The sequence below is a fragment of the Rhinatrema bivittatum genome, chromosome 2 (assembly GCF_901001135.1).
Source record: "Rhinatrema bivittatum chromosome 2, aRhiBiv1.1, whole genome shotgun sequence".
NCBI classification, from domain to species: domain Eukaryota; kingdom Metazoa; phylum Chordata; class Amphibia; order Gymnophiona; family Rhinatrematidae; genus Rhinatrema; species Rhinatrema bivittatum.
This window is the reverse complement of record NC_042616.1, coordinates 33,298,511-33,323,735: the sequence shown is the minus strand read 5'-3', so window position 1 is coordinate 33,323,735 and position 25,225 is coordinate 33,298,511. Positions and strand designations below refer to the sequence as shown.

At 45.0% G+C, this 25,225-nt stretch overlaps 1 protein-coding gene across 1 annotated transcript in view; it reads right to left on the bottom strand.

Annotated features, from left to right (window-relative positions):
* Window positions 1-25,225, bottom strand: part of LOC115083177 (vomeronasal type-2 receptor 1-like) — a 174,888-nt gene that overhangs the window by 133,450 nt on the left and 16,213 nt on the right. Inside the window, 1 exon segment of the mRNA XM_029586983.1 lies at window positions 14,234-14,396. Coding sequence (XP_029442843.1) covers window positions 14,234-14,396 — 163 coding nt within the window.

Sequence of the window (25,225 nt, the reverse complement as noted above, 5' to 3'; positions counted from 1 at the left end):
AAAGCAGGACACTCTCTTGATTTATCATTTATCAATTACAGCCACTTAGAACACATTAAAACAGACCATACACAAATACCTTGTTCGGATCACTTCCTCATACAATCATCTATCAAATATACTGAACCACAAACGACACATAAAAAAAGAGAACCCACTGAATTTAAATATCGCCCATCGTACAATATAGAAACTCTGAAAGACAAATTAGAAGAAAAACAAACAGACATGGATTACACCAACTGCTGCTCCGCCACAAAAGCATGGATGCAAACAACCAAAAATCTAGCTAGTGAAATAAACCCAATAAAATGTAGTAACATCAAGGAACCCAAACAAACCCCAGGCATAATGAAAAGATAAACAAAGTCAAAAGAAATCTGAGGAAAAAAGAAAAAGAATGGAGAAAAAATAAAACAACTGAAAACCTAACTAAATACAGAAAGCACCTAGCCTACTATAAACAAGTAATTCTCAACGCAAAGAAACAGTCCTACAGCACTAAATAGAGAAATTCGCAAATAACCAGAGAACCTTATTTACCATAGTAAAAAATCTCACCAATGATAAATCTGACTCTCCCCATAACCTACCAGTAAATAGTTGTAATGAAATAGCGACTTTTTTCAATGACAAAATTATGAACCTAAAAACAAAAATTCCAAATATAACTTAACAAGAAATTAAAATGCAAAAAAGAGATGTTAAACAATGGTCTACATTCAATGAGATATCAGAACTGGAAGTCGAATCTATGTTATAAACACTAAATCCTGCCCCACATGCATACGACACAATACCAACCATAGACTAAAAAAAAGTAGCCAACACAGTATCTCCGATATTAGCAAAGATCATTAATCTATCCTTAGAGGAAGGAGACATGCCAGATACTCTAAACGGGGCAATCGTAAAACCAATTTTAAAGACGAAAAACAGCGACCCGCTGAACCTGAGCAATTACAGACCAGTATCAAATTTACCCCTAATTGCAAAATTAATAGAGAAAACTATACAAAATCAATTGGCGGAGCACTTAGATAGCAATAATATCCTGTATCCATCACAACATGGCTTTCGCAAACACTACAGTACAGAGACACTACTGCTTGTGCTAACAGACAATATCATGAGAGGTTTCGACAGTGGTAAACATTACATCCTAGTGATGCTAGACCTGTCAGCAGCCTTTGACACAGTAAATCATGACGTACTATTAAATAGATTAGGAGAAATAGGATTAAGTAACAAAACAATCAAATGTTTCAGATCATACCTAAATAACAGATACTTCCAAGTAAAGATCAAAGACGTAATGTCAGAAAAAATAAACCTTCAAACAGGAGTACCACAGGAGACAGCCCTATCAGCTACACTCTTTAACATATACCGTATTTTCCGGCGTATAAGACGACTGGGCGTATAAGACGACCCCCCCTTTTTATACACATTTTTAAGAAAAAAAATAATTTTACACTCAAACAGGAGCAACCCTATCTATGAAAGGGCAAAACTAAAAATACCCTATATCAGGCCCTAAAAACCAATACACCTCTTATTAGGAAAACAGAACTAGCAAGCAGCTAGAGATCCCCACACAGAAATAATTGTAAAACTATACTAATAAGCAGAATAAATGTTTCAAAACAGCTATGAACAGAATAACATCCAACAATTAAAAACTCATAAGAACTATTAAACATTCTCCAAACACCAATAAAATATTTCAAAAAAGCAGATACATCACATAATATTAAATAATTAAAATGGCAGTCAATCAAGAAAAATAAACTTTAAAAGCCACCTTTAGTTACCCCCTCCAGCAGCTCTCCTATTCCTCTTCCTCTTCCTTAGGGCCCATGTCTCTCACACACACACACCATACCAGTCATGTCCCCATGACCAGTTTCTGTCTCTCACACACCAATCATTTCCCAAACAGTCTTTGACACACACACCAGACACCTTCCTGAACAGTTTCTCTCATGCCATACACACACACAGGCTTCCCACTCCCGTGTTCTGCTTACCGTACATATAAGGGCTTCTCACTCTCATAATCACTTTCTCTGTCTCACACACACACACACACACACACACCAGTCTCTCTCTCATTTCCATGCTCGCTCTCCACGTGCACAGGCTTCTCATTCCCTGAATCACATTCTTTCTCTCACATTCACACACACCAGTCTTTCTCTCACACACACCGTCACCTTATCAACCAGTCTCTCTCTCATGCACGCACACACACACAGCCCTCCCACTCCCATGCTCTCTCTCACATAATCAGGCTTCTTACTCCCATGCTTTCTCACATACCCAGATTTCTCACTTCCATGCTTTTTCTCTCTCTCACACTCACATACACCTCAGTCATCTCTCTGAGCAGTCACTTTCATTGTCTCTCACATATACACACACATGAGCTCTCTGACCAGTTTCTCTCAATCACACACATGCTCTCAATCAAATGCATTCTCTCACTTACACACAGGCTAGCTGGCTGCTTCTCTCTCTCTCTCTCTCTCTCTCTCACTCACTCACTCACTTCCTCTCCCCTCCCCCGCCCCCCCCGAGCACAAATGGTAGCTGCAGCAGCCTCCTCCTCCAGCCCCCGCAGGCCAAGAAAGAAGAATCCCATCGGCCGTGGGAGGCTCACGCTGCTGTCTCCTTTCCCTATTATCAGCTGCTTCGATTGCTCGGGGGCCGATGCTGCTGTCGCCGCTGCTATTTTTTCATGCGGCACGGCTCTTTCTCCTTCCCACCACCGCGTATCACTTCCTGTTCAGGGTCGGGGGGGGGGGGGGGGGGCGGGAAGAAGAAAAGGCCAGCCGCGGATGCCACAGCTTTTTTTTTTTTTGCACCACTGCCGTTCCCGCTGGGCTTGAACGTGCTGATAGCCCAGCGGCAACGGCAGCAGGGAAGGAAGAGCAGTGGGAGAGACTGGGAGCACACGACACACCTGCCGGTGCTTGGCGACACACCGGTGGGAAGCGCTGCCCTATAAGACGATACCCGGCGTATAAGACGACCCCCGACTTCTGAGAAGATTTTCAGGGGTTAAAAAGTCGTCTTATACGCCGGAAAATACGGTACCTGTTGCCATTATGTCACCTGCTGGCTGGTCTGGGCATCACACATTACATATACGCTGACGATATTCAATTATTACTACCCATCGACGACACAATGGAAAAAACATTAAACATAGCTAACATGTATCTCGATATCATCAAACAGCTATAAACCAAATGGAATTAGTTATTAATATAGAGAAAACAGATTTCCTACAGTTAGAACGTAAAAATATAGAGGTCATTCAAAGCCCAATACACTCAAATACATCAAAAAAATAGAATTAGCAGAGAAAGTACGAACCTTGGAGTGATAATTGATACAGAACTAAGAGCCTCATTTTCTAAAAGTATTGCACACGGTAAGGGACGTTTTGCACGCGAAATGTCCCTTTTCGCGTGCGATACCAAAATGGGGGCGGAGTCGGCCCCAGAAGAGGAGGAGTCGGGGCGTCACCGGGGCCGACTCCGCGAAGATGGTGCCGACAGCGAAAAGGTAAGTGCCTTTTCGCGTCAGCTTTTGCTCCCAATAGCTATACCTCCTATGGTGGCGCTATTGGGTGCGAAACCGGCAGCGATCACACCGCGATGGTGCAATCGCTGCCGGCTAGCGCAGGCCTTCCCCCCATTTCGGCTCCCCGCCCCTCATCTTCTAAAGTATCGCAGGCCTGCGATACTTTAGAAAATGAGGCCCTAAGCTTGAAACAACATATATCTTTAAAAGTAAAGGAAGGATACACCAAACTCATGATTCTCAGAAGACTTAAACCACTACTAACAGCTACTAACTTTCGATCAGTGTTACAAGCTTTAATTTTTGCAAGCACTGATTATTGTAACGCCCTACTACTAGGTTTACCATATACCACACTAAGACCACTCCAAATACTACAAAACACTGCTGCAAGAATTCTGACCGGTAAAAGTAAAAGAGGTCACATCACCGAAAACCTAGCTGAATTACACTGGTTGCCCATTGAGCAAAGAATACAGTACAAAACACTATGCACCTGTTGCGGTCGCCACCGCTTCCTCTCTTTCTGCTGTGCTGAGTGCTCACCTCCGTTGGGGGAGACGCCGCTCCCGCGGCTCCTCTGGGCACGCTGGGATTCCGCCATTGCCTGATCGTCTCGTTGCTGCCACGCGCGCGCGCAGGGACGCACACTTTGGACGCACGGCCGCCGGAAGTCTGGTCCCGCCTGGCTTAACGAGGACACGCCCCAAGCCTGATTTAACCAGCGTTCACCCGTCTACTCATTGCCTTGCAACGAGGTTCGCTACTGTTAGTAGTTCAAACCTCAGACTGGAGCCATGCCTTTTAACTTTCAGAAAAAGACTTAAAACCTGGCTCTTTCACCAAGCCTTCCCTGAACCACCAGACAATCACTAGTTGGCCTTCATTCCTACCCGGTCTGGCACTCCATTTCTCAAAGAAAAAATAAATGGACTCTGAGACATTCAGGTTAAAGTACCGTTCTTAAGTTTTTTTAACTTGTACACGCTATGGTAAAATTACTTTTACTGGCCTTTCTTCTTTCCAGCTTGTTGCAAGCTTCCAAGTTCTCGCCCCCTGTTGATTGTAACTTTGACTTATTCCTACTTATTGTTATCTTTCGTTTACGTGAATTTGTTACTCTAGTTTTTTTTTTCCCTTTGTTAAACTGTAAACCGATCCGATATGGTAATTTACTATGAAGGTCGGTATAAAAAACTGTTAAATAAATAAATAAATAAATAGTTGCGCTGCTGCTGTTCTACGTTCCGGTTGACCTCTGCTTGTTCCTGACTCCGCTTCTGCCTGCCGCCAGCCACCGACCTCTGCTTGTTCCTGACTCCGCTTCTGCCTGCCGCCTGCCATTGACTTCAGCCTGTGCCTGACTCTGCTCCTGACTGCTGCCTGCCTCCGACCCTGCCTGTTCCTGAGACTGCTTCTTCGGGCAGCCCGGCCGGACCGGGGTTCGCCTCCGGTTCTGCTCACCATCTGCTTCAGCCCTGCTGCACGCTACAGACTCCAGCCTTGCTCGCCTCCGTGTCTACTCTTCACCTGCTTCGGCCCCGCTGCACGCTACAGACTTCAGTCTTGCTTCCAGCTGGTTACAGTATCCATTACGTTACAGACTCTGCTCCTGTTAACCCGCTGTTCCACTCCACAGATTACTACAGACCTTGGCCTGTTCTCAGACTGTTTCCATTCCACAGGCTAGACTCTAGCTGGCCTCCCAGCTCCCTGTTTTCTGGACTCTGTGCTTTACCCCTTGCCCAGGCCTTTCTCTATAAGACTGTTACTGTGCACAGGTCCCAAGTTTCTAGGACCCTACGGGCTCCTCCTGGGGGGTCCTGGTTCCCGGGTGAAGACCTTTGCCTGTGGCTCTGCCTCCCGAACTATTCTGCCTTCGGGGTAGTCCTTTTAATCATAGCAATACGCCCAAGCCATGAAAAGTTATACCTTGACCATATCTCCAACTCCTTTATTGTTTTTTCCATCAGGAGTATATAGTGCAGTGGAAATAGCTGTTGCCAATGTGCTTCTAATTGTACTCCAAGGAATCTAATACTCCTTTTTGCCCATTTAAAAAGGAAGTTATTTTGTATTTGATTTACTTGGGCTTCATCCAAACTAAATTCAAGAGTTGCGATTTGACATGTTAACTTTGAAACCAGATAACCTTCCAAACAATTCCATTTCTCGAATCAACATGGGTAAAGAAAAGAAGGGCTTTGTTGCTATAAAGAGAATGCAAATAGTCATATCTTGAATACTGACTATCCAACTGGATACCTCTGATATCCTCATTTCGCCGCACTCTTTCTGCAAAAGGTTCCACAATTAATGTGAAAAGCAGAGGTGAAAGAGGACGCCCCTGGTGTATAACTCTCCCCAGGGAAAAATCAATGGAATATCTCCCATTCACCTTAATACATGCTTAGGAGAAGAACATAGGACTCTCAACCAGAACAAGTAATTCAGGCACAGGCCAACCTTCTGTAAAGCCCTAGACATGTAAACCCAATGTATACAGTCAAAAGCTTTTTCAACGTCTATCTCCAACAGAAGCGCAGGTATTCTCTCCTTCTTTGCCCTCCATATCAAATTAATATTTTTCCTAATATTGTCTGTGCCTTGTCTTCCCAGTATGAATCCATCTTGGGCTTCACATACCACCACTGGCATAATGAAATATAGCTGCGTTGCAAGTATTTTATCTAGTATTTTCAAATGCAGATTAAGGAGAGAAATAAGTCTAAATAAATTACACAAAATTGGATCTTTCCCCAGTTTAGGCAAAACTGTAATTCCCACCATTTCCATACATTTAGGCAGTACAGGATCACTCAACAAGGTTTATACATCTTCACTTTAAATACTTATCAAACTGTACTGAAAATCCATTCAACTCAAGGGCTTTGATTGATTTAAATAAAGCTACGGTAGCTAAACTTCAGGTCCTGTAATTTCACGGTCTAATATTTGGCTGGTTTCTTGAGGTATAAAAGGTAGAATGGGGGATTCCAAATATTGATCCGTCATTTCCTCTCAAATAGAGGTATCCGCTGCATATAAGTTACATGGGGTAACCTGCACGACACGGCAGCTCCTACCACAAGAAGCTTGATGGGCAGACTGGATGGACCATTTGGACCTTTTCTGCCGTCATTACTCTGTTACTATAGTAAAATTGTACAAAGCGTTTTCTTACGTGATTATTATCATAAATAAAGTGACTCTCCTGATATTTTATTTTTAAAATGTGTTCCTGTGCTTGTTGCCTTTTAATTGCCAGGCAAGAAGCTTATTTGCTTTATTTCCCTATTCAAAATGGGGCGGATTTTCAGAGCCCTGCTCGCGTAAATCCGCCCAAAACCAGGCGGATTTACGCGAGCAGGGCCCTGCGCGCCGGGAAGCCTATTTTACATAGGCCTCCCGGCGCGCGCAGAGCCCCGGGACTCGCGTAAGTCCCGGGGTTCTCGGAGGGGGGCGTGTCGGGGGCGTGTCGGGGGGCGGGCCCGGTCATCGCGGCGTTTCGGGGGCGTGTCGGCAGCGTTTTGGGGGCGGGTACGGAGGCGTGGCTACGGCCCGGGGGCGTGGCCGCGCCCTCCGTACCCGCCCCCAGGTCGCGGCCCGGCGCGCAGGAGGCCCGCTGGCGCGCGGGGATTTACGCCTCCCAGAGGGAGGCGTAAATCCCCCGACAAAGGTAAGGGGGGGGTTAAGATAGGGCCGGGCGGGTGGGTTAGGTAGGGGAAGGGAGGGGAAGGTGAGGGGAGGGCAAAGGAAAGTTCCCTCCGAGGCCGCTCTGATTTCGGAGCGGCCTTGGAGGGAACGGGGTAGGCTGCGTGGCTCGGCGCGCGCCGGCTATACAAAATTCATAGCCTTGCGCGCGCCGATCCAGGATTTTAGTGGATACGCGCGGCTCCGCGAGTATCTACTAAAATCCAGCGTACTTTTGTTTGCGCCTGGAGCGCAAACAAAAGTAGGCTATTCGCGCTCGTTTTAAAATCCGCCCCAATGTGTTTCTTTAACAAGGTCTAATGCTTTGTTAGGTATAAAAATATCTCATAAATAAAAATAAAATAAAAAAAAGATAGGAAACAGAAATTAGGACTAAATGGTCAGTTTTCTAAGTGGAAAAAGGTAAAGAGCAGAGTGCCTCAGGGATCTATCCTGGGACCAGTGCTTTTTAATATATTTATAAATGATCTGGAAATGGGAACGATGAGTGAGGTGATCACATTTGCAGACAAGGCAAAATTATTCCAAGCTGTTAAATCACAAGCAGACTGTGAGCAATTGCAACAGGATCTTGTGAGACGAGGAGATTGGTCATCCAAATGGCAGATGAAATGTAATGTGTACAAGTGCAAAGTGATATACATAAGGAAAGTAACCCACACTGTAAATACATGGTGATAGGTTCCATATTAAGAATTACCACTCAAGAAAAGATCTGGGTATCATCGTGGACAATATTTTGAAATCCTTGACTCAGTCTGCAGCAGTGGTCAAAAATGGGGGAGGTCATGTGATGCGCTCCATCTGAGCAGACAGTGGTGGGCTGGTTTCACCAGGATTAAGAAATCTCTCAGGCAAAGAGGTATCAAGTATGCCTTGCTTTGCCCAGCAAATCTGAAAGTAGTACACAATCTTAAATCGAGGCTTTTAGAGTCTCTTGAAGAGTTGCAATGTTTCCTGAACCAACTTGGGGAAGCTCGTCCACACAAGAACAACCTGAGTGGTAGTGGCGGCGATCGTCCTCTGGCTCTTCGGGACCCGGCAAGACAGCACAGTCCAGACATCCGTGGCAACAACAGCGAGTGAGATTCCTGCGATGCGGGATTTTACTTCTTATGATTCTGCCCAATTGAATGGCCTGACTGGAGTCAGGAGGAAATTTGGTCTTATTTTTTTGTTTTGTTTCTGGCTTATCTATATAGACCTGATTATCTTTGTTGGAGGAAATGTTTGTTCAAGACCCAGACAAAATAACTAACTACAATCTGTGCACAGCCAAACCAAGTACCGTCCTCATACACTGCAGACCAGGGATTAAACCACACCACAACCCCTAACGTGAAACAAGGACTCAAACCATACACAGTCAATTCTTCAAACTGTGCAGAGTCCAGACACAAAAATCACACACCCAACCACAATCTGTGCTCGGACAAGACCTAAATCGCACACCAAATGCAAACTGCATACCGCTAGAACCAAAGCCACATTCCAGCATTAAACTGTGATCAGTCACAAGACAACACCAGTCCCTAATCAATTCTGTGCATGATCAGCCCAAACCAAACATCAAATCCAACGTTAACAGAACCAAGCCCCAAAAGTTTAGTTTAGTTTAGTTTGTGGTTTCAGTGAATCCCATTTCTTACAGTAAATCAATATAATGTAAAAAAAAAACCATAGAAGAATAATAAATTTAGTGTTATCGTACAATTAATGTAGAACAAATACAGAAATACATCAAATTAAAAAGGCAAAATATATCAAATTATAAAACAAATGAAATCTAAAATAAAATTAAGATAATGTAAACATGAAAATGAGGAAAAATTAAACATAAATAACAAATACTACTTCCCTCTTACCCGCGACCGCCTCCAGCGCCGACCACGAGGCACCCCCTGCCTTCTCTCTGCAGACGCTCCACCGCCGTTCTGCTGCTTCCGCTTCTGCTGCCGACAGCCAATCCAGCGCTCCCATCTTCGGCAGCCAACCCGGCGCCTGGACTCCCTCGCCGACCAGCCAATCGGGGGACAGCCCCGATTGGACTTTAAATTCTTCGCGGCTCCCGGACAGAGCCCTCTTCGGCCGCAGACTCAGCAGGAGGAAGGGAGGCCGGAATGCCGACAGGGCCTGCGCGATCGGCGCCGGAGACCCGCCGGGGTAAGGCCTACTACTTCCCTCTTACCCGCGACCGCCTCCAGCGCCGACCACGAGGCACCCCCTGCCTTCTCTCCGCAGACGCTCCACCGCCGTTCTGCTGCTTCCGCTTCTGCTGCCGACAGCCAATCCAGCGCTCCCATCTTCGGCAGCCAACCCGGCGCCTGGACTCCCTCGCCGACCAGCCAATCGGGGGACAGCCCCGATTGGACTTAAAATTCTTCACAGCTCCTAGGCGTCGCGCGCCGAAGGAGCGCAACAAAGGGGCCTGCCCCTTTGAGCGCCCCTTAGAGCAGCCCATTCAGACAGCCCAGAAGATGATTCATGGTCTCCAAGCTGACGCTGAACATTCGCAGTAAGTTCCAACGCTTCTTGCCACGCACTTGCTGTAAATGACATTAAAGCTCCTCGTATGTCCAACCCTAGCAATGCCTCCCTAAACAGTAATGCTGTGACCTTCCAGGTCAGAAACTCCACCAGCAACCGGTCAGACAACCCCATTCACGCCTACGGAGGACAGAGCACTCTTCCAGCCGAACCAACAAACATACAAACACGGTCAGCATTCATCCAAACCTCTCCTCAATCGGACAGACACCTTCTCTCATCCATTCATCTCAGACTAAACTTCCTCCAGAACTCCACTCATCATGCACACTTACAACATCCCAATCATCCACTACCAAAGGAGAACCCCTTCAGTTAACACCATCAATGTCACACAAAAAAGAATTATCCCTATCATGACATCTCCATTGAACCAACTTCTAGGCCTCACGCTTCTCTCAGTAACCCTCTTCAATGCGCAATCCTTAACTAAGAAGACACACATTCTCAATGATTACCTTTTGGATTCCAACCCAGACATCTGTGCCATCACAGAAACATGGTTAAAAAACTCGGACATCGCCTTAACCAACCAACTACCCATCCAGACCTATGACATCTTCACCTTCCATAGACACAAAAAAAGAGGAGGCGGACTTCTTCTAGCCACCAAGAAAGAACTCAGACTGACCGCACATTCAATCAAGACAGATTCCAAACTGGAATTGGGCCTAGTCAAGTCAAAACATCTACAAATACTGTTAGTCTACGCTCCTCCAGGAGTTCTAGAAACAGACCCCTCACCCCTCATAGAATCCATTGTGAAACATATCAACTCAGACCTTCCAACAATGATCATGGGGGACTTCAACCTCCATACAAACGCAACACCTCGCTCTGCGAACTGTGAAGCCCTCCTCACCTCCCTTGGAGCTATGGGATTCACTCAGACCATCAACAGCCCCACTCATAAAGCTGGACACACGCTGGACCTAATATTCATCAACGCTAATTTCACCAGCACAGTAGAACCCACCTGTACTCCAATCCCCTGGTCAGACCATTTCCTGATAGAATCTTCCTTCTCCACACACAAACAAACACACACCTCCCCACACCTTTCTACCATCCAATTCAGGAAAGCATGTCCAGCTGATACACTCAGCGATCAACTCTCCAATGAACTCCCTAACTTAGACCTAACTAACCCTGACTCAGCCCTATCCTCTTGGCAAAAGATCACAGAATCAGTTGCAAATAAATGGTGCCCAATAGTCTCCAAATCAATCAACCCAACAAAAATGGGAAATCAACCCTGGTTCAGCACTGAACTTAAACAGATGAAACAGGACTTACGACAAAAAGAAAATAGATGGCGCAAAACCCCTAACACATCTACCCTTGCAACATACAAGGGATTCTTACATCACTACAGGACTGCCATTCTACAGCGTAAAAAGGAACACTATGCAAACAAAATACACCATTTCCAATATGATGCCCAGGCCCTATTCGCCTATGTAACACAAATCACTAAATCTACCCCCCCACCTATCCCAGACGAACAAGCTCTTTCCAAGGCTAATGAGCTCGCTTCTTTCTTTCAACAGAAGATCTTAAATACCCTCGCCCTCCTTCCTCCAAATACTACACCTCCCAAGTCAGGCGAGAATCACCAGTCTCTTACTAGACCCAAATTTGACAGTTTTGAATCAATCTCCACTAAAGAGATTGAATCCCTTCTAAAAAGACAGAAACCATCTAGCCATCCAGCCGATAACATCCCATCGAGACTCCTGCTTCTCATCCCTGACACGATCTCAGGACCTCTGACCAGCATCATAAACAGCCTTCTAACACAAGGAAGCTACCCAGACAGCCTCAAAACCGCCTCACTCAAGCCCCTCCTCAAGAAACACAACTTAGACCCGAATGTACTAGCTAATTTCAGACCCATCTCTAACCTTCCCTTCGTTGCCAAACTAACGGAGAAACTGGTAAACACCCAACTTTCTGAATATCTAGAAGACCACAAGATCCTATACCCTTCGCAATATGGTTTCTGTAAATCACGCAACACGGAAACCCTCCTCATTTCTCTTACAGACCATATTATTATGGGGTTAGACAAAGGACACTCCTTTTTACTAGTCCTGTTAGACATCTCGGCGGCATTCGACACCGTCAACCACACCATCCTGCTGGATCGCCTAGCAGATATCGGCATCTCCGGATCTGCCCACAACTGGTTCAAGTCCTTCCTCAACAATAGGACTTTCAAAGTCAAAATCAACAATAAAGACTCACCCCTAACAAAATCAACTCTGGGTGTACCACAAGGCTCCTCCTTATCCCCTACCCTCTTTAATATATACCTCCTCCCCCTCTGCCAACTGTTAACAGATCTCAACCTAATTCATTATCTGTACGCAGACGACGTGCAGATTCTAATCCCTATAACAGAATCAATATCAAAAGCGCTCACTCACTGGAATAACTACCTTCTTTCCATCACTAATCTACTCAACAGCTTAAACCTGGTTCTCAACGCCTCCAAGACAGAGCTGCTCCATATCTCCTCAAATGAAAACAATATCGCCCCACCATCACCACACTCTTCTCACATTACCTGCAAGCAGGTTAGAGACCTTGGGGTAATACTAGACAATCGACTAAACCTAAAGAAAATGGTCAACACAACTTCCAAAGACTGTTTCTACAGACTACAGGTTCTAAAACGACTTAAACCACTCTTATTCTTCCATGACTTCAGGACAGTCCTCCAAGCGCTACTATTCGCCAAAATAGACTACTGCAGTGCCCTTTTCCTAGGCCTCCCCAAATCCACTACCAAACCACTGCAGATGATTCAAAACGCGGCAGCGAGATTGCTGACCAGTACCAGCCACGGCGAACACATCTCACCCATCCTCAGGAACCTACATTGGTTACCAGTTCATTTCAGAATTCTATACAAATCAATCACCTTAATTCATAAAACCATCCATCATCATCTTCAACTCGACCTGGAAATCCCATTCAAACTCCACTCCTCCAATAGACCAACTAGGGATATTCTCAAAGGCACTCTGAAATTTCCCCCCCACTAAAGCCTCACGCCTCTCTACAACCAAAGACAGAGCTTTTTCGATAGCTGGCCCATCTATCTGGAATAGCATCCCATCAAATCTCAGACTGGAGCCCTGCCTTTTAACTTTTAGAAAAAGACTTAAAACCTGGCTCTTTCTCCAAGCCTTCACCGATCCACCAGACATTCACTAGTTTGACCTCACTCTTACCCGACCTGGCATTTACACTCAAGAATGGACTCTGACTCTTCCAGGTTAAAGCACCTATTAAGCATTTTACCGTACACTTTACGGTAACACTTTATATTTCTCCTGCCTTATCTTCCTTCCAGCTTGTCGCAAGCTTCCAAGTTCTCTTTCCCTGTTGATTGTAACTTTGACTTATTCCCTCCTATTGTTTAGCTCTCGTTTACTTGAATTGTTACTCCAGTTATTCCCTGTTAAATGTAAACCGATCCGATATGGTTATTACTATGAAGGTCGGTATAAAAAACTGTTAAATAAATAAATAAATAAATACATGTATCAGACTAAAATCAAAATATAGAAATAAGTCCCTATAAATAGACTTTGGTAAATGGCCAAGTTTGAGTTGTTTTCTAAACTTGATGGTCTGTCTTGAGTGGCAAGGACAAAGCAGAGAGCTCCACAGAGAAGGAGCGAGAAAGGTTAATGCCATCTCAAGAGTGTGATCAAGAGCAATTTCCTTTGGTGAGGGGAGTTTTACAAGCTCAAGCTGGGAAGACCAGAGGGATATATAACGTTGAGAAGGAATAATTAAACTGAAGAAATAAGATGGAGTATGATAACGTAATGCTTTAAAAGTTAGACAAAGGATCTTAAACTGAATATGAGAGGAAATAGGAAGCCAAGGAAGTTTCTGTAGGAGCGGGATCACATAGTCACATTTATGTTTACCAAAGATTAGTTTGGCTGAGGTATTTTGCACTAATTGAAAATGATTAAATGAGTGAAGATTGAGATCATCCCCAATATTTGCACAATCTAAAACTGAGATCACATAACAAGCCCAAACTGCACATAGTCAGGACCCAACCCATATGATTCCAAGACCCAAAACACATACCAGCCCCTGTAACATACAGCTAAACCGAATCCGTAAACCAAGAGCCAAACCACATCCCAAACCCAATCTGTGCATTATGAAAACCCAAACTACACCCCAAATCTAATCTGTGCATATACAAGAAAAGATCCAAACAGCCTACCAAACTCAGATTTAGCACAGCCAAGACCCCAAACACACTACAACCCAAAGCTGGGAACAGACAAAGCCTAAAATACACGGCAGTCCCTCAGAATACATTTTTTATAAATATATGCTTCCTTACCCCTGACAGGATATAGGCTTCGGCATCTCTGTAAATGGGAGCTCGGGAGAGGTGTATTCAGAGTGAACCACGAACATTCCTCCAATGATAATGTCTCCAGCTCTGGAAAAGGCATCCATGCTCCAGCTCTTGAGGATGCAGCTCGTCTGTAGAGACCCAGTGCCTATAGGCGGGGAGAAGAGGAGAAGGAGCAGAGACATACACAAATGCATTTTAAGTTTTACCATTGAAAATATTTCTAGAAAACATTCACAGCACCTGTAACATGCACATTGATTTTGACACATATTCCAAAAAATAATGGGAACTTAAAATCCCCCAGATTCTAGAAAAGATGTTTTGTATTCCAAAGGAACTAGAGCACAGAAAGTTTGTTCTCTTGCACTCTCAGTCTTGTTAAGTCAGTCTGCCCGAAATCAGGATCTTCTGAAAACAGTTCCCAATCATGCATTATTTGGCACAGCAGCTCCTCTCACTGGTTTGTTCCTCTTTGCCTTTCAGCCATCACTAAAGTGAATATCCCTGCCCTGAAGGCCACTTTCCCCTTGCTCAGCTATTACCGAGCCAGGGTCTTAGCAATCAGTTAGAGACACTCTCCCCTCTTATCCAGAGCTGCATCAGCATCCCAGCAAGAGTTAGACCCTCTTCCTGAAGTGCTCTGCTTTTGATGTAATTTTTATCTAAGGTATTTTCTGCCATATGAATATTAATGGTCACAGGGCATGTGGTGCCAGCACAGGAGCACTGGCTGCATGCTAATTCAGGCCAGCAGTGGCATCTTGGTTGTCTAAATTCCTCATTTAGTTTCTGCCTGATAAGACAAATCTTCCCTTTCACTAGCAGGGCAGTGAGTGAGGAGGGGTCTTTGCTGCAGGGTGAAGTTTTATAACTTGTTATTCAGTGACAGCTGCACACCTCATTGTTAGGGGAAATATCAACAAGACATTTCACAATCTCTTGAGTCTCATCTGCCCTTTCATTTTCCATAACATGTGAATTACTATATTTCTAATAATAAGAGGTTTACTGTGATAACAGTTATATCAGTAATCACAGGGTGATACATTTTAATTCCTTGGGGAAGAAGACAAGAAGTCAGGGGAATGACTGCTGAAGGAGGAACAGAAATGTTGGAATGGGGATAGGAATTTTGCAGCGATTTAGCAGGACAGAGAAACAAGCCCAGAAATAGAAAGATCCTTATTCTCCTCTCTAAGACCATAGGAAGTGCAATGCTGCGTAAGACCTTGGTCCATCGAGCCCAGCATCCTGTCTTAGGCAGTGGCCAGTGCAGCTCACAAGTATCTGGCAGATCTCCAATATCTTTTTCTTATATCTCACTCCCAGGGATAAGCTCCGGCTTTCCCAAGTCTGTCTGGCCAATAACTGTTTATAGACTTTGCTTTCAGGAAATTAGTCCATCCACTTTTGGGCCTCAGTGACAAAAATGCTTCCTATGGTTTCTTAGATCTGCCGGTTGCTGTTTCATGGAGTGTCCCTTAGTCCTAGTGTGATTTGAAAGAAGTAAATAACCATTCCCTATTTACCCGTTCCACCCCACTCCTGATTTTATAAATCTCAATCATATCCTCTCTCAGCCGCCTTTTTTGCAAGCTAAAGAGCTCTAATCTGTTTAGCTTTTCTCCATAATGGAGCCTTTCCATTTTCCCCATCATTTTCTTCTCTCTGCCTTTTCTATGTCCGCTGTGTCTTTTTTAGATGAGATGCTAAGTAGTTAACAAAGAACATACATAGTCTATACAAGGTCCAACTCTTTGGAACAAATTACCAGCACAGTAAAGAGTAGAGACTGATAAAAAAGCTTTTTGCAAGCAGCTTAAAATGTTTCTTTTTATTGAAGGATTTTAGTGGCATTTAATTTGATGTCCATTTTAGTGGTGCAGTATTTTTAATTATTAACATGCAAATTGATTTAATGTTTATGATATTTTTATGAATTTATTTATTTTAAACCCCCCCCCCCCCCCCGAACACTTTTGGAGGTGAGAGAATATAAAACTATGTAAATAAATAAATAAAAAGAACTGTAGGGAGATATTCCATGTTTTACCACTGAAAGCACCAAATATGCATCATAATGCCAAAGAAATAAGCAGTCAAATACTGACAGGCCCCAAAAGCATTGTCACAGCTCAAGGAAAGAAACTTTGGCCAGATGAACTTTAAAACTTTACACTGAAGAATACTTTATCTAGACCTGCCTGTTTGTAAGTGCCTGTGTAAATAAAAAAGAAGACAGAGAAATAATGCAACAACTTAAGCTCAAAAGTAGGAGTCATTGACTGTCTAAGGGATGCCAGAGGTCACAAGGATCCCCACCCTTGGAAGAAAGGAGGGGCAGTAGGAGAAGGAGAAAAACACTCTGGCATACAGCTTGGCATACAGACATGCAAGTATTCCTCCTGAAGAAATGGAAGGGGTAAAAGACCTGCAACATGGCAGGACCCCCTCCCAAAGTAATGGGGAGTGGGAAAAGACCTGCAATGTGGCAAAGACCCTCCACTCACCACATGATTATGCATGACTTTATGCACATTTATCAGCCAGAAAGTATAGGACGGGGGGCAAATAAAGAAAAGAGGAGCGAACTCTGACAGCAAACCCTGAAAGAGACCTTAAAAGAAAAGGAACCAGAAGAGCGAAAGGTGAGCTGCAAGCAGACCAGCACAGCCTGCTATCAAGGAGGGAGGAAACTAGCTGTGGCCAGGAGACTGGAGAGAGAAGACACCCTGCTCAGGTGCAGAGTGTGACCACGGAGTCTGAGATGGTGAGGGGCGAGAGAAAGCCCCAGACAGCACAGCAAGTACCAGAGCCAGAAGCAAGTCACCTTCCCGGATCGCCACCAGCTCTGCCAGTACCAAACCCAGGAAGCAAGTCCTTCTCTGTACACATTCTACAGACCTCCAGACAGCGTCTTCTTAAGAGGTGAACAGAAGGATATGGCCTGAAGTTGAGAGGTAAGGCTAAGGTTTATGGCATGTTTGTTACCACCCATGGTACAGAATTTCATTAGAGTAAACTGGTGCTTAGTGTCCAGGATGTTAAAAACAGGAATTACTGTTATTTTTCTAAATGCTAAATCCTGCCAAATATAAATAAAAGTCTATTTCTGAGGAGAACACTTTGTCTTTTTCCTGACTTAGGATCGTGAAGAGAAGTGGGAGGTGAACTGAAAGTGTCCTGTAGCAGACAAGTCCCTGCACCCCTCAGTTTTGTTATCTGTTCCTTTACAAGTAATTCCTAACATTCTATTTGCCTTTTTGACAGAAGCTGCACAATGAGCCAAAGATTTTAAGATATTGTGCATAAGGACTCTGAGGTTCTTTTACTGGGTGGTGAATTCTAATGTGTGTAGAGACCCTCTAGGTCTCCATGGGTGGTAACAAACATTCAGCACCAGGGGGTGCTGCTCTGTTTCAGGGTCCCCTTCCTTTTCTTTCAGGTGTCCCTTCTCTAGTTTCAGTGTTGCGCTCAAGATTCGCTCTCCTCAGGGTTCACTTCCCATGGGTCCTTTGCTCCTTGGTCCCTTTTAAGGTTTTCACTCTTTCCTTTTTTCACTTCTTATTTGCCCCCCTGTCTTATACTTTCCAGCTGATAAATGTGCATAAACTCATGCACAATCATGTGGTGGGTGGAGGGTCTTTTGCTGCTTTGCAGATCTTTTCCCCCCTCCCCATTTCTTCAAGGAGGTCCTGCCATGTTGTAGGTCTTCTTCCCCTTCCCCATTTCTTCAGGATGAGAACTGCCACATCTGTATGCCAAGCTGTGTGCCAGAGTATTTTCTCTGTCTTTGACTGCTCCCCCTCTCTTCCAAGGGTGGGGGTCTTTGTGACCTCCGGACTCTGCCTTGGCTGGTACCTGACTCCTGGCTTAAGGTTTAATGTCTCTCTGTCTGCTTTTTTTTTTTTTTTTTTTTTAAACAGGCATTTACAAACAGGCACATCTTGATAAGGTATCCTTCACTGTAAAATTCCTTTGGGCAAAAGTTCTTTCTCTTGCTGTGACAGTGTTTGGGACCTGTACATTTCTTGGCTATTATGATTCATATTTGGTGATTCACTGGTAAACATGAGATATCTCCCTATAGCCTGAGCTAGAGGATTCCAAATTATCCCTATCAGCTGAAATGCAAGTTGTTAATACATACAAAAAACACACTTTGAAATGTCTGTATACCCATGCCAGAATTCTAATAAGTAAGATGTGAAAGAGTGTAATTTTCCTGGCTCTGAAGTAAGGCTCCCTGATATATAATTTTCTGGATCACCGCTGGAACCCTTTAAAATATTCCCATCTCTTACTGCATCACCTGACATCCAAGATCTCTTTCAGCTGATACATAGTGTTCTCCTCAGAGGAGATCTCTTGCGGCTCTGGGGTTTTCCTGGATGGCCATGAGAGGACCAAGGGTTTAGGAATGAGACATGGAAAACGTTGTGAACACCCAAGTGGATAACCATAGTTGGTAGGTAACTGGGCCAAGTTGCCAGATGACTGGAAACAGTTCTATGTACTGGGGAGCAAGCCACATGGAGGGCATTCGGAGTTTGATATGGCAAGTACTTATCCATTCCTTTTTGCCAGGTTTGAACTGTAGAGCAGGTCTCTGAAGAATGTCTGTGAACCTCTTGGCCTTTCGGTCTCCCTTTCGGAACATTTCTTGGGTGTGAGTCCACAGCTCTTGGAGCTCCTGTGCAGAGAGTTGAGCCGCCGGTGAAGGGAGAGTGTTAAAGGAAGAGGTAGAAGAGACAGCAGCTTTCTTCCATAAACAATTTGGAATGGCGAAGAGCCTGTGGCCTCACAGATTTGTGAGTGTGGGAAAATTCTGCCCAGGGCAAGAGAGATACCCAATTATCCTGTCGTTCACTGGCATACACTCTGAGAAATGTTTTTAGGGTATGCATGGTCCGTTCAGCTTGGCCATTCCCCTGGGGGTAGTATGCCATTGTGAAGTCCAGGGAAATGCTGAATTTCTTGCACAAATAGAGCCAGTATCTGGCAGTGAATTGGGTTCCTTGGTCCGAGTCTATATGTCTGGGCAGACCATGCAGATGGAAAACATGGTGCATGAACAGGTGGACCAATTCAGATGCTGAGGGAAGTCCGGGAAATGAGCCATCTTAGAGAAATGGTCAATTATGACCCAAATAATGGTGCAGCCATTAGAGAGAGGGAGGTCCACTATGAAATCAGTGGACAATGGTCCAATGTTCCCTGGGGATTGATAATGGCTGTAACAGCCCCCAGGGTCATCCTGACAAAGGTTTCTGCGGTGCACAGGTGGGACAGGAGTCCACGTAGGCTTGAACATCTTGCTGCATTTGTAGCCACCAATAGTATTGTTGAACAAGGGTGAGTGTCTGGGCCTGGCCAAGGTGTCCTGGTACACAGGAGTCGTGTGACCAACTTAATACCTTTTCTCTGAGTTTGCATTAGACGACTGTCTTACCTGGTGGAAGAGTCATGGTGGTGGTCAAGGACCCTAGCCAGGTCGATGATGTGCTGAGAGACTCTGAAGTGTCCTCTCTCTGGAAGGAGCAGGAGAGAGCATCTGCACAAGCATTCTTAAGTGCAGATTGATAACACAGCTCAAAATCAAAATGGGCAAAAAATAGAGACCGGCAGCCCTGGATAGCATTTAAAAATTGGACCTGATGGAGATACTCCACATTTTGATGATCAGTGTAAATGTTTTATGCAGTGTTGGGCCCCCTCAAGCCAGTGGTGCCATTCTTCTAGGGCTAACTTAATCACAAGGAGCGCTCTATCGCCAATTCCATAATTGTGTTTAGCCAGGGAGAATTTTTTCAAGAAGAAGGAACATGGGAAAAGAATGCCTTTGTAGAATGCTGACTTAAGATGGCCCCTATCTCCACTGAGGAGGCATCCACTTTGAAGATGAAGGGGTGCGTAGGGTCCCGATGATGGAGACATGGTTCTCACAGAAAGGTGTCCTTCAGATCTCAGAAGGCCATCAGGGCATCAGGTGACCAGAAGTTGGCACTAGCCCTTTTTTGTGTTAGGGCAGTGAGAGAAGCAGTGATCTTGGATTAGTTAGTGATGGAATGTCTGTAAGAATTGGCAAAGCCCAGGAACCTTTGTATAGCCTGTAACCCACTTGGCTGAGGCCAATTCTGGATACTCTTGAGGATGTCTGGGTCCATGTAAACAATGTACCTAGGAAGGGAAGGCTTTCTTTTTCAAAAAGACACTTCTCCAGTTTGGCATATAACTGATTGTCATGTGGTGTTGAATTACTCAGTGAACATCCTGGCAATGTGACATGAGTTCCTTAGAAAAGATGAGAATGTCATTAAGATACACCATGACTCAGACATAAAGGAGGTCCCTGAAGATTTTGTTCATCATCTTTTGGAACACTGCCAGAGCATTACATAACCCAAAAGGCATCACAAGGTACTCATAATGCCTATCCCTTTTGTTGAACTCCGTTTTCCATTCATCATTAGCATGGATACGGATTAGGTTGTAGGCTCCCCAGAGGTCCAACTTAGTGAATATCTTCACCCCTTGCAGGTGATTAAACAGCTCTGAGATTAAAAGCAATAGGTAGTGGTCCTTTTTGGTAATTGCATTTAATCCCCAATAATAAATGCAGGGGCGGTGTGACCCATCCTTCTTAGAGATGAAGAAACATAGAAACATAGATATGATGGCATAAAAGGACCAAATGGGCCATCCAGTCTGCCCAGCAAGTTTATAGTAGTATCTACTACACCATACACTTCACCCCCAGCAATGGCTGAAGATGTGGAACAGAGGATGAAAGCCCTCTCAAGGTTCTCACGGATTTACTCAGACATTGCCTTCATCTCTGGGAGTGACAATGAGTATACCTTGCAAGATGATTTGGCATTGGGTATCAACTCGATCACACAATCATAAGAACATAAGAACATAAGAAAATGCCATACCGGGTCAGACCAAGGGTCCATCAAGCCCAGCATCCTGTTTCCAACAGTGGCCAATCCAGGCCATAAGAACCTGGCAAGTACCCAAAAACTAAGTCTATTCCATGTAACCATTGCTAATGGCAGTGGCTATTCTCTAAGTGAACTTAATAGCAGGTAATGGACTTCTCGCTGTCAAGAGGTAGGCACTCTGCTTTTTTCTTGGAGAAGATGCTAGAGATTTTGGCATATGGCAGAGGAATGTCTGAGGTGGTGACTGCCATGGGAAGACATTGTGGACTCTCCACTTTTCCTAAGCAAGAACTGTGGCAGCTGGACCCCATTTGGAGAGCTGCAAGGAAGTCCAATAAAATTGAGGTGAATGGAGTTGGAGCCAGGGTAGCCCAAGAACCATAGGGAGGATCAATTTGTCAATATCATGGAATGTGATATGTTCAACGTGGAGCATGCCAATGCATAATGTCATTGGTACTGTGGTGGTGGAAGAAATTACTAGTGGAACCATCTTGTAAACAGTCGATATGTAAAGGTGGTCCACCAAGGCCTTCATTAGAAAGTTCCTGCCGATACTGGAGTCGACAAGAGCCAGGGTGGAGAAATCCTGATTGCTTATGGTGATTTTTACAGGAAGAGGCAATTGGGAAGCCGGAGTTGTGAAGCCTAGGGTCAGCCCCCCACTGAACCCTAGGTTCAGGAAGTTTCCTTGTCTGATCAGGCACTGGGCTATACAATTCCCTGAGCCAACGCAGTAGAGGCAAAGCCCAGAATGGAGACGCCGAAGGCGTTCTTCCAGAGAGAGATGTCCTTGTCCCAGCTGCATAGGTTCCTTAGCACGTGCCACAGAAAGTGGGTACAAGGTGGGTGGAGATGTTGGTGTTACAAATCTGCTAAGGAGTTAGCAATCTGTACAATGCTGCTCCTCCAAGGGGAGGAGCTAGCAATTTATTATACTCTGTAGGCGGAGCTAATGGTCTGTAGTGGGTTGGCTCCCACAGAGTGGCTGTCTGTAGGGTACCGCTTGTAGTGGAATTGGTGAATCTCTGGGCCGATGGCAGATGACAACGCCCCCAGGAGGAGATCCTGAGAGGGACCACCGGCTAGGCTGGAATATGAGACAAACACAGAAAGTTCTTTATTAGACTGGAAGTTGAACCACCAGAAGTGGCAGTAGTGAGTCGATGTGTCCGGCAGGGCTGAAGTCCTTCTGATACTGGAATTGTAATCTCTGAGTTGCTGAGCTGTAGAGAGAGACTAGAGTAGTGAGTAGACAGGATATTCTGGATACAAGATGGTACACTCACAATAGTAGATGTCTGCAATGATCTCTATGCCACAGAGAGTTTTCAGTACATTCAGGAACAGGAGCCGAAGGTGAGCACTGGTTCCTATAAACAGTCTGTAATAAGAACTCACGATAGCTGTATATGAAATGGCTTCTAGAGTAGAAGAGAGTCTGTAAAGGATTCTAGGAACATGGGCCCTCGTGGAGCGAGTACCGGTTCCTATCTGCGATCTTGCCAGTATAACTCACGATCTCCGTACCTGCGATAACGTCTTAGACAGAAGGGAGTTTTCAGAGCTATAGGAATATAGGTACCGATTCCTATGTGCAATAGAACTCACTGTGTTCACGTCTGCAAGCGCTTCCAGGCAATGAGGAGTCTTCTGAGTATTCAGGGACGTAGGCCCTCGAGGAGCGAGTACCGGATCCCATCTTGGCAATCTGAAATCAAGAAGAGAGAGCGGAGCCCCCTTGGAGCGGGTACTCCTAGTAAGTTTGAAAAGGCCGAGCAGTGGAGAAGGATTTCCCTGGCTGACTTGGATCATTGTTGCAAGTAGCGTGGACTGCCGAAGCAAGTCCAGTTGGAGTTCCTTGCTAACTTGTTTGAGGTTAGCAAACAAAGACCTTTTAAATCGGAAAAGGATGACGTCACTATGGGGGGACGCCCCCAAGGTTCGCGCCCTTGCTGGTACAAAGTCTGGAGCGCGCTCACGCATGTGCCCTTACATCATCAGGAACATGGTGGATCCGTAGCGTCAAGCCAGCCTGGGGATACCGGGACCAAGAGGCAGGGAGAAGCCGCAGCTGCATCTGTCCGTCAGAGCTGAAGGGAGTCGCCATCAAGGTAGAGAGGGTGGAGTGAGGGGCGAGAAGAGGCACGAACGCAACAGTACCCCCCTTCAAAGGGCAATCTCCTCTTCGGGTACCAGTTTAAGTACCAGAGATGCGCGAGGTGGAACTGATGAGCATCTCTTATCCAATAGGTCTAAGGATCCCAAAGATGGACTTAGGGTCGAAGCCTTTACAGGCAACAAAGTTCAGTCTCTGTTCAAACATCCAAGGTCTCAAAGTCTAGAGTTCAAGTTCGTATAACACAGATAGTTGTAGATTTGAAGAATCTAGTAGAATGTATAATGACATCAGCAGCAATGAGAGGGCTGCCATGGACATCACTCAGGTTTCAGTGGAAGTGGTGATGTAGAATTTGGTCCAAAGTCCACTTCTGATGTAACTCTTCTGCAGGATGCTGTAAGAGAGATATTAATTGTTCCAGCAAAACGAACAGGCTGATAGGTGGATAAATCTTCATCTTCGGAATCAACAGTGCTGTAAAACCCCAGCACGACTTCCGAATGATCGAACGAAGCTGATGAGTAGAGATATCTTCTCCTTTCTTCGGAATCAACCAGTGCCATAGGTTATAGGCATGACTTCCGAGTAATCTTTAAGTAAAGTTGATGAATGGAGATATCTTCTTTTTCCTTCAGAATCAAACAGTGCTGTAACCCCAGCAGGACTTCCGAGTAGGCCAATCGCAATACTGGTAGCTAGGGATGTCTTCTTAATTCAGAATCAGCAGTGCTGTAAACCTCCAGCATTACCTCCGAATGGACCAACACAAAATTGAGAGGTAGAGATGACTTCAACTTTGGAATCAAAAGTGCTGTAGTCCTTCAGCATGACTTCCACGTAGGTCGAATGTAGTACATATTCTCAATTTATAATCCAAGAAGACATAGTAGATGTAGAGTGCCACCTACCTATGGTGCTCATAGCAACTGCTATGACTAACAGCAGGATTTAGAAAACTGCTGGTGATGTTGATAAGATCCTCAAAAGAAGTAGTGGTGAAATGAATCGTCCAAGGCCCACTTCATAGTGTGAAACAAAATTGGATCTTCAAATTTACCACATGGACTCCTCAGGTATTCCACAAAACATCTGTCCGTCAGAGCCGAAGGATGTCGCCACCAAGGTAGAGAGGGTGGAGCGAGGGGCGAGAAGAGGCATGAACGCAACAGTTGGCCATGGCAAATGGTGAGCCAATGTAATGGTTCTTCAAGGTGACCAAAGTTCCCTGGTCTACTCCTGGAGATGGCGATCTATTCTGCTGACCAAGACAATGAGACCTTCCAAGGGAGGTCACGAACTGCCGGATTGTCTTTTATTTGGGTCAAGGGCCCCTCGAGGAAGATGGGGCATAGGGAATCCTCCCTCCAATTTAGACCAGTAGCCAGGGTCCAGAACTCAATTGCATAGTCCATTAGGGGTTGGTTGCCCTGGTGTAGGTGGAGGAGATCCATGTTCTGTGTAGCCTGACAGCCAGGGTCATCAAAGACAGTTTTGAAGACTGTGATGACTTGCTGAAGATGTTGAAGCTTTAGGTCGGCTGCTAAGATTGCCTCAGTAGAAGTACATGTCTGTACAGGAAACAAAAGGGCCTCTGTGAGGAAGCAAGCAGCACAGAGCTGGTAAGATTAGACAGTTCAAGCAGCTCACAGCGCCACCTGTAGGCCAGAGAGGCACTCAGCAATGGATAATTACAATACCTCTCATCATTTCAGGGACAGCCTCTGGACAAATTTCTTCAAAAGAAAATGTTTGTGGAGATTAGATGCATCAACCCAAGATGTTTCTTCGGGAGCCATACTCTGTATGTACTTTGTTACATGATACTCATAGATTCCCAAATCTCCTCAACCTTGAATTCAGGTTAGTCATTGACCAGGACTGGATCCAGAGGTGTTCCTTGCCTGT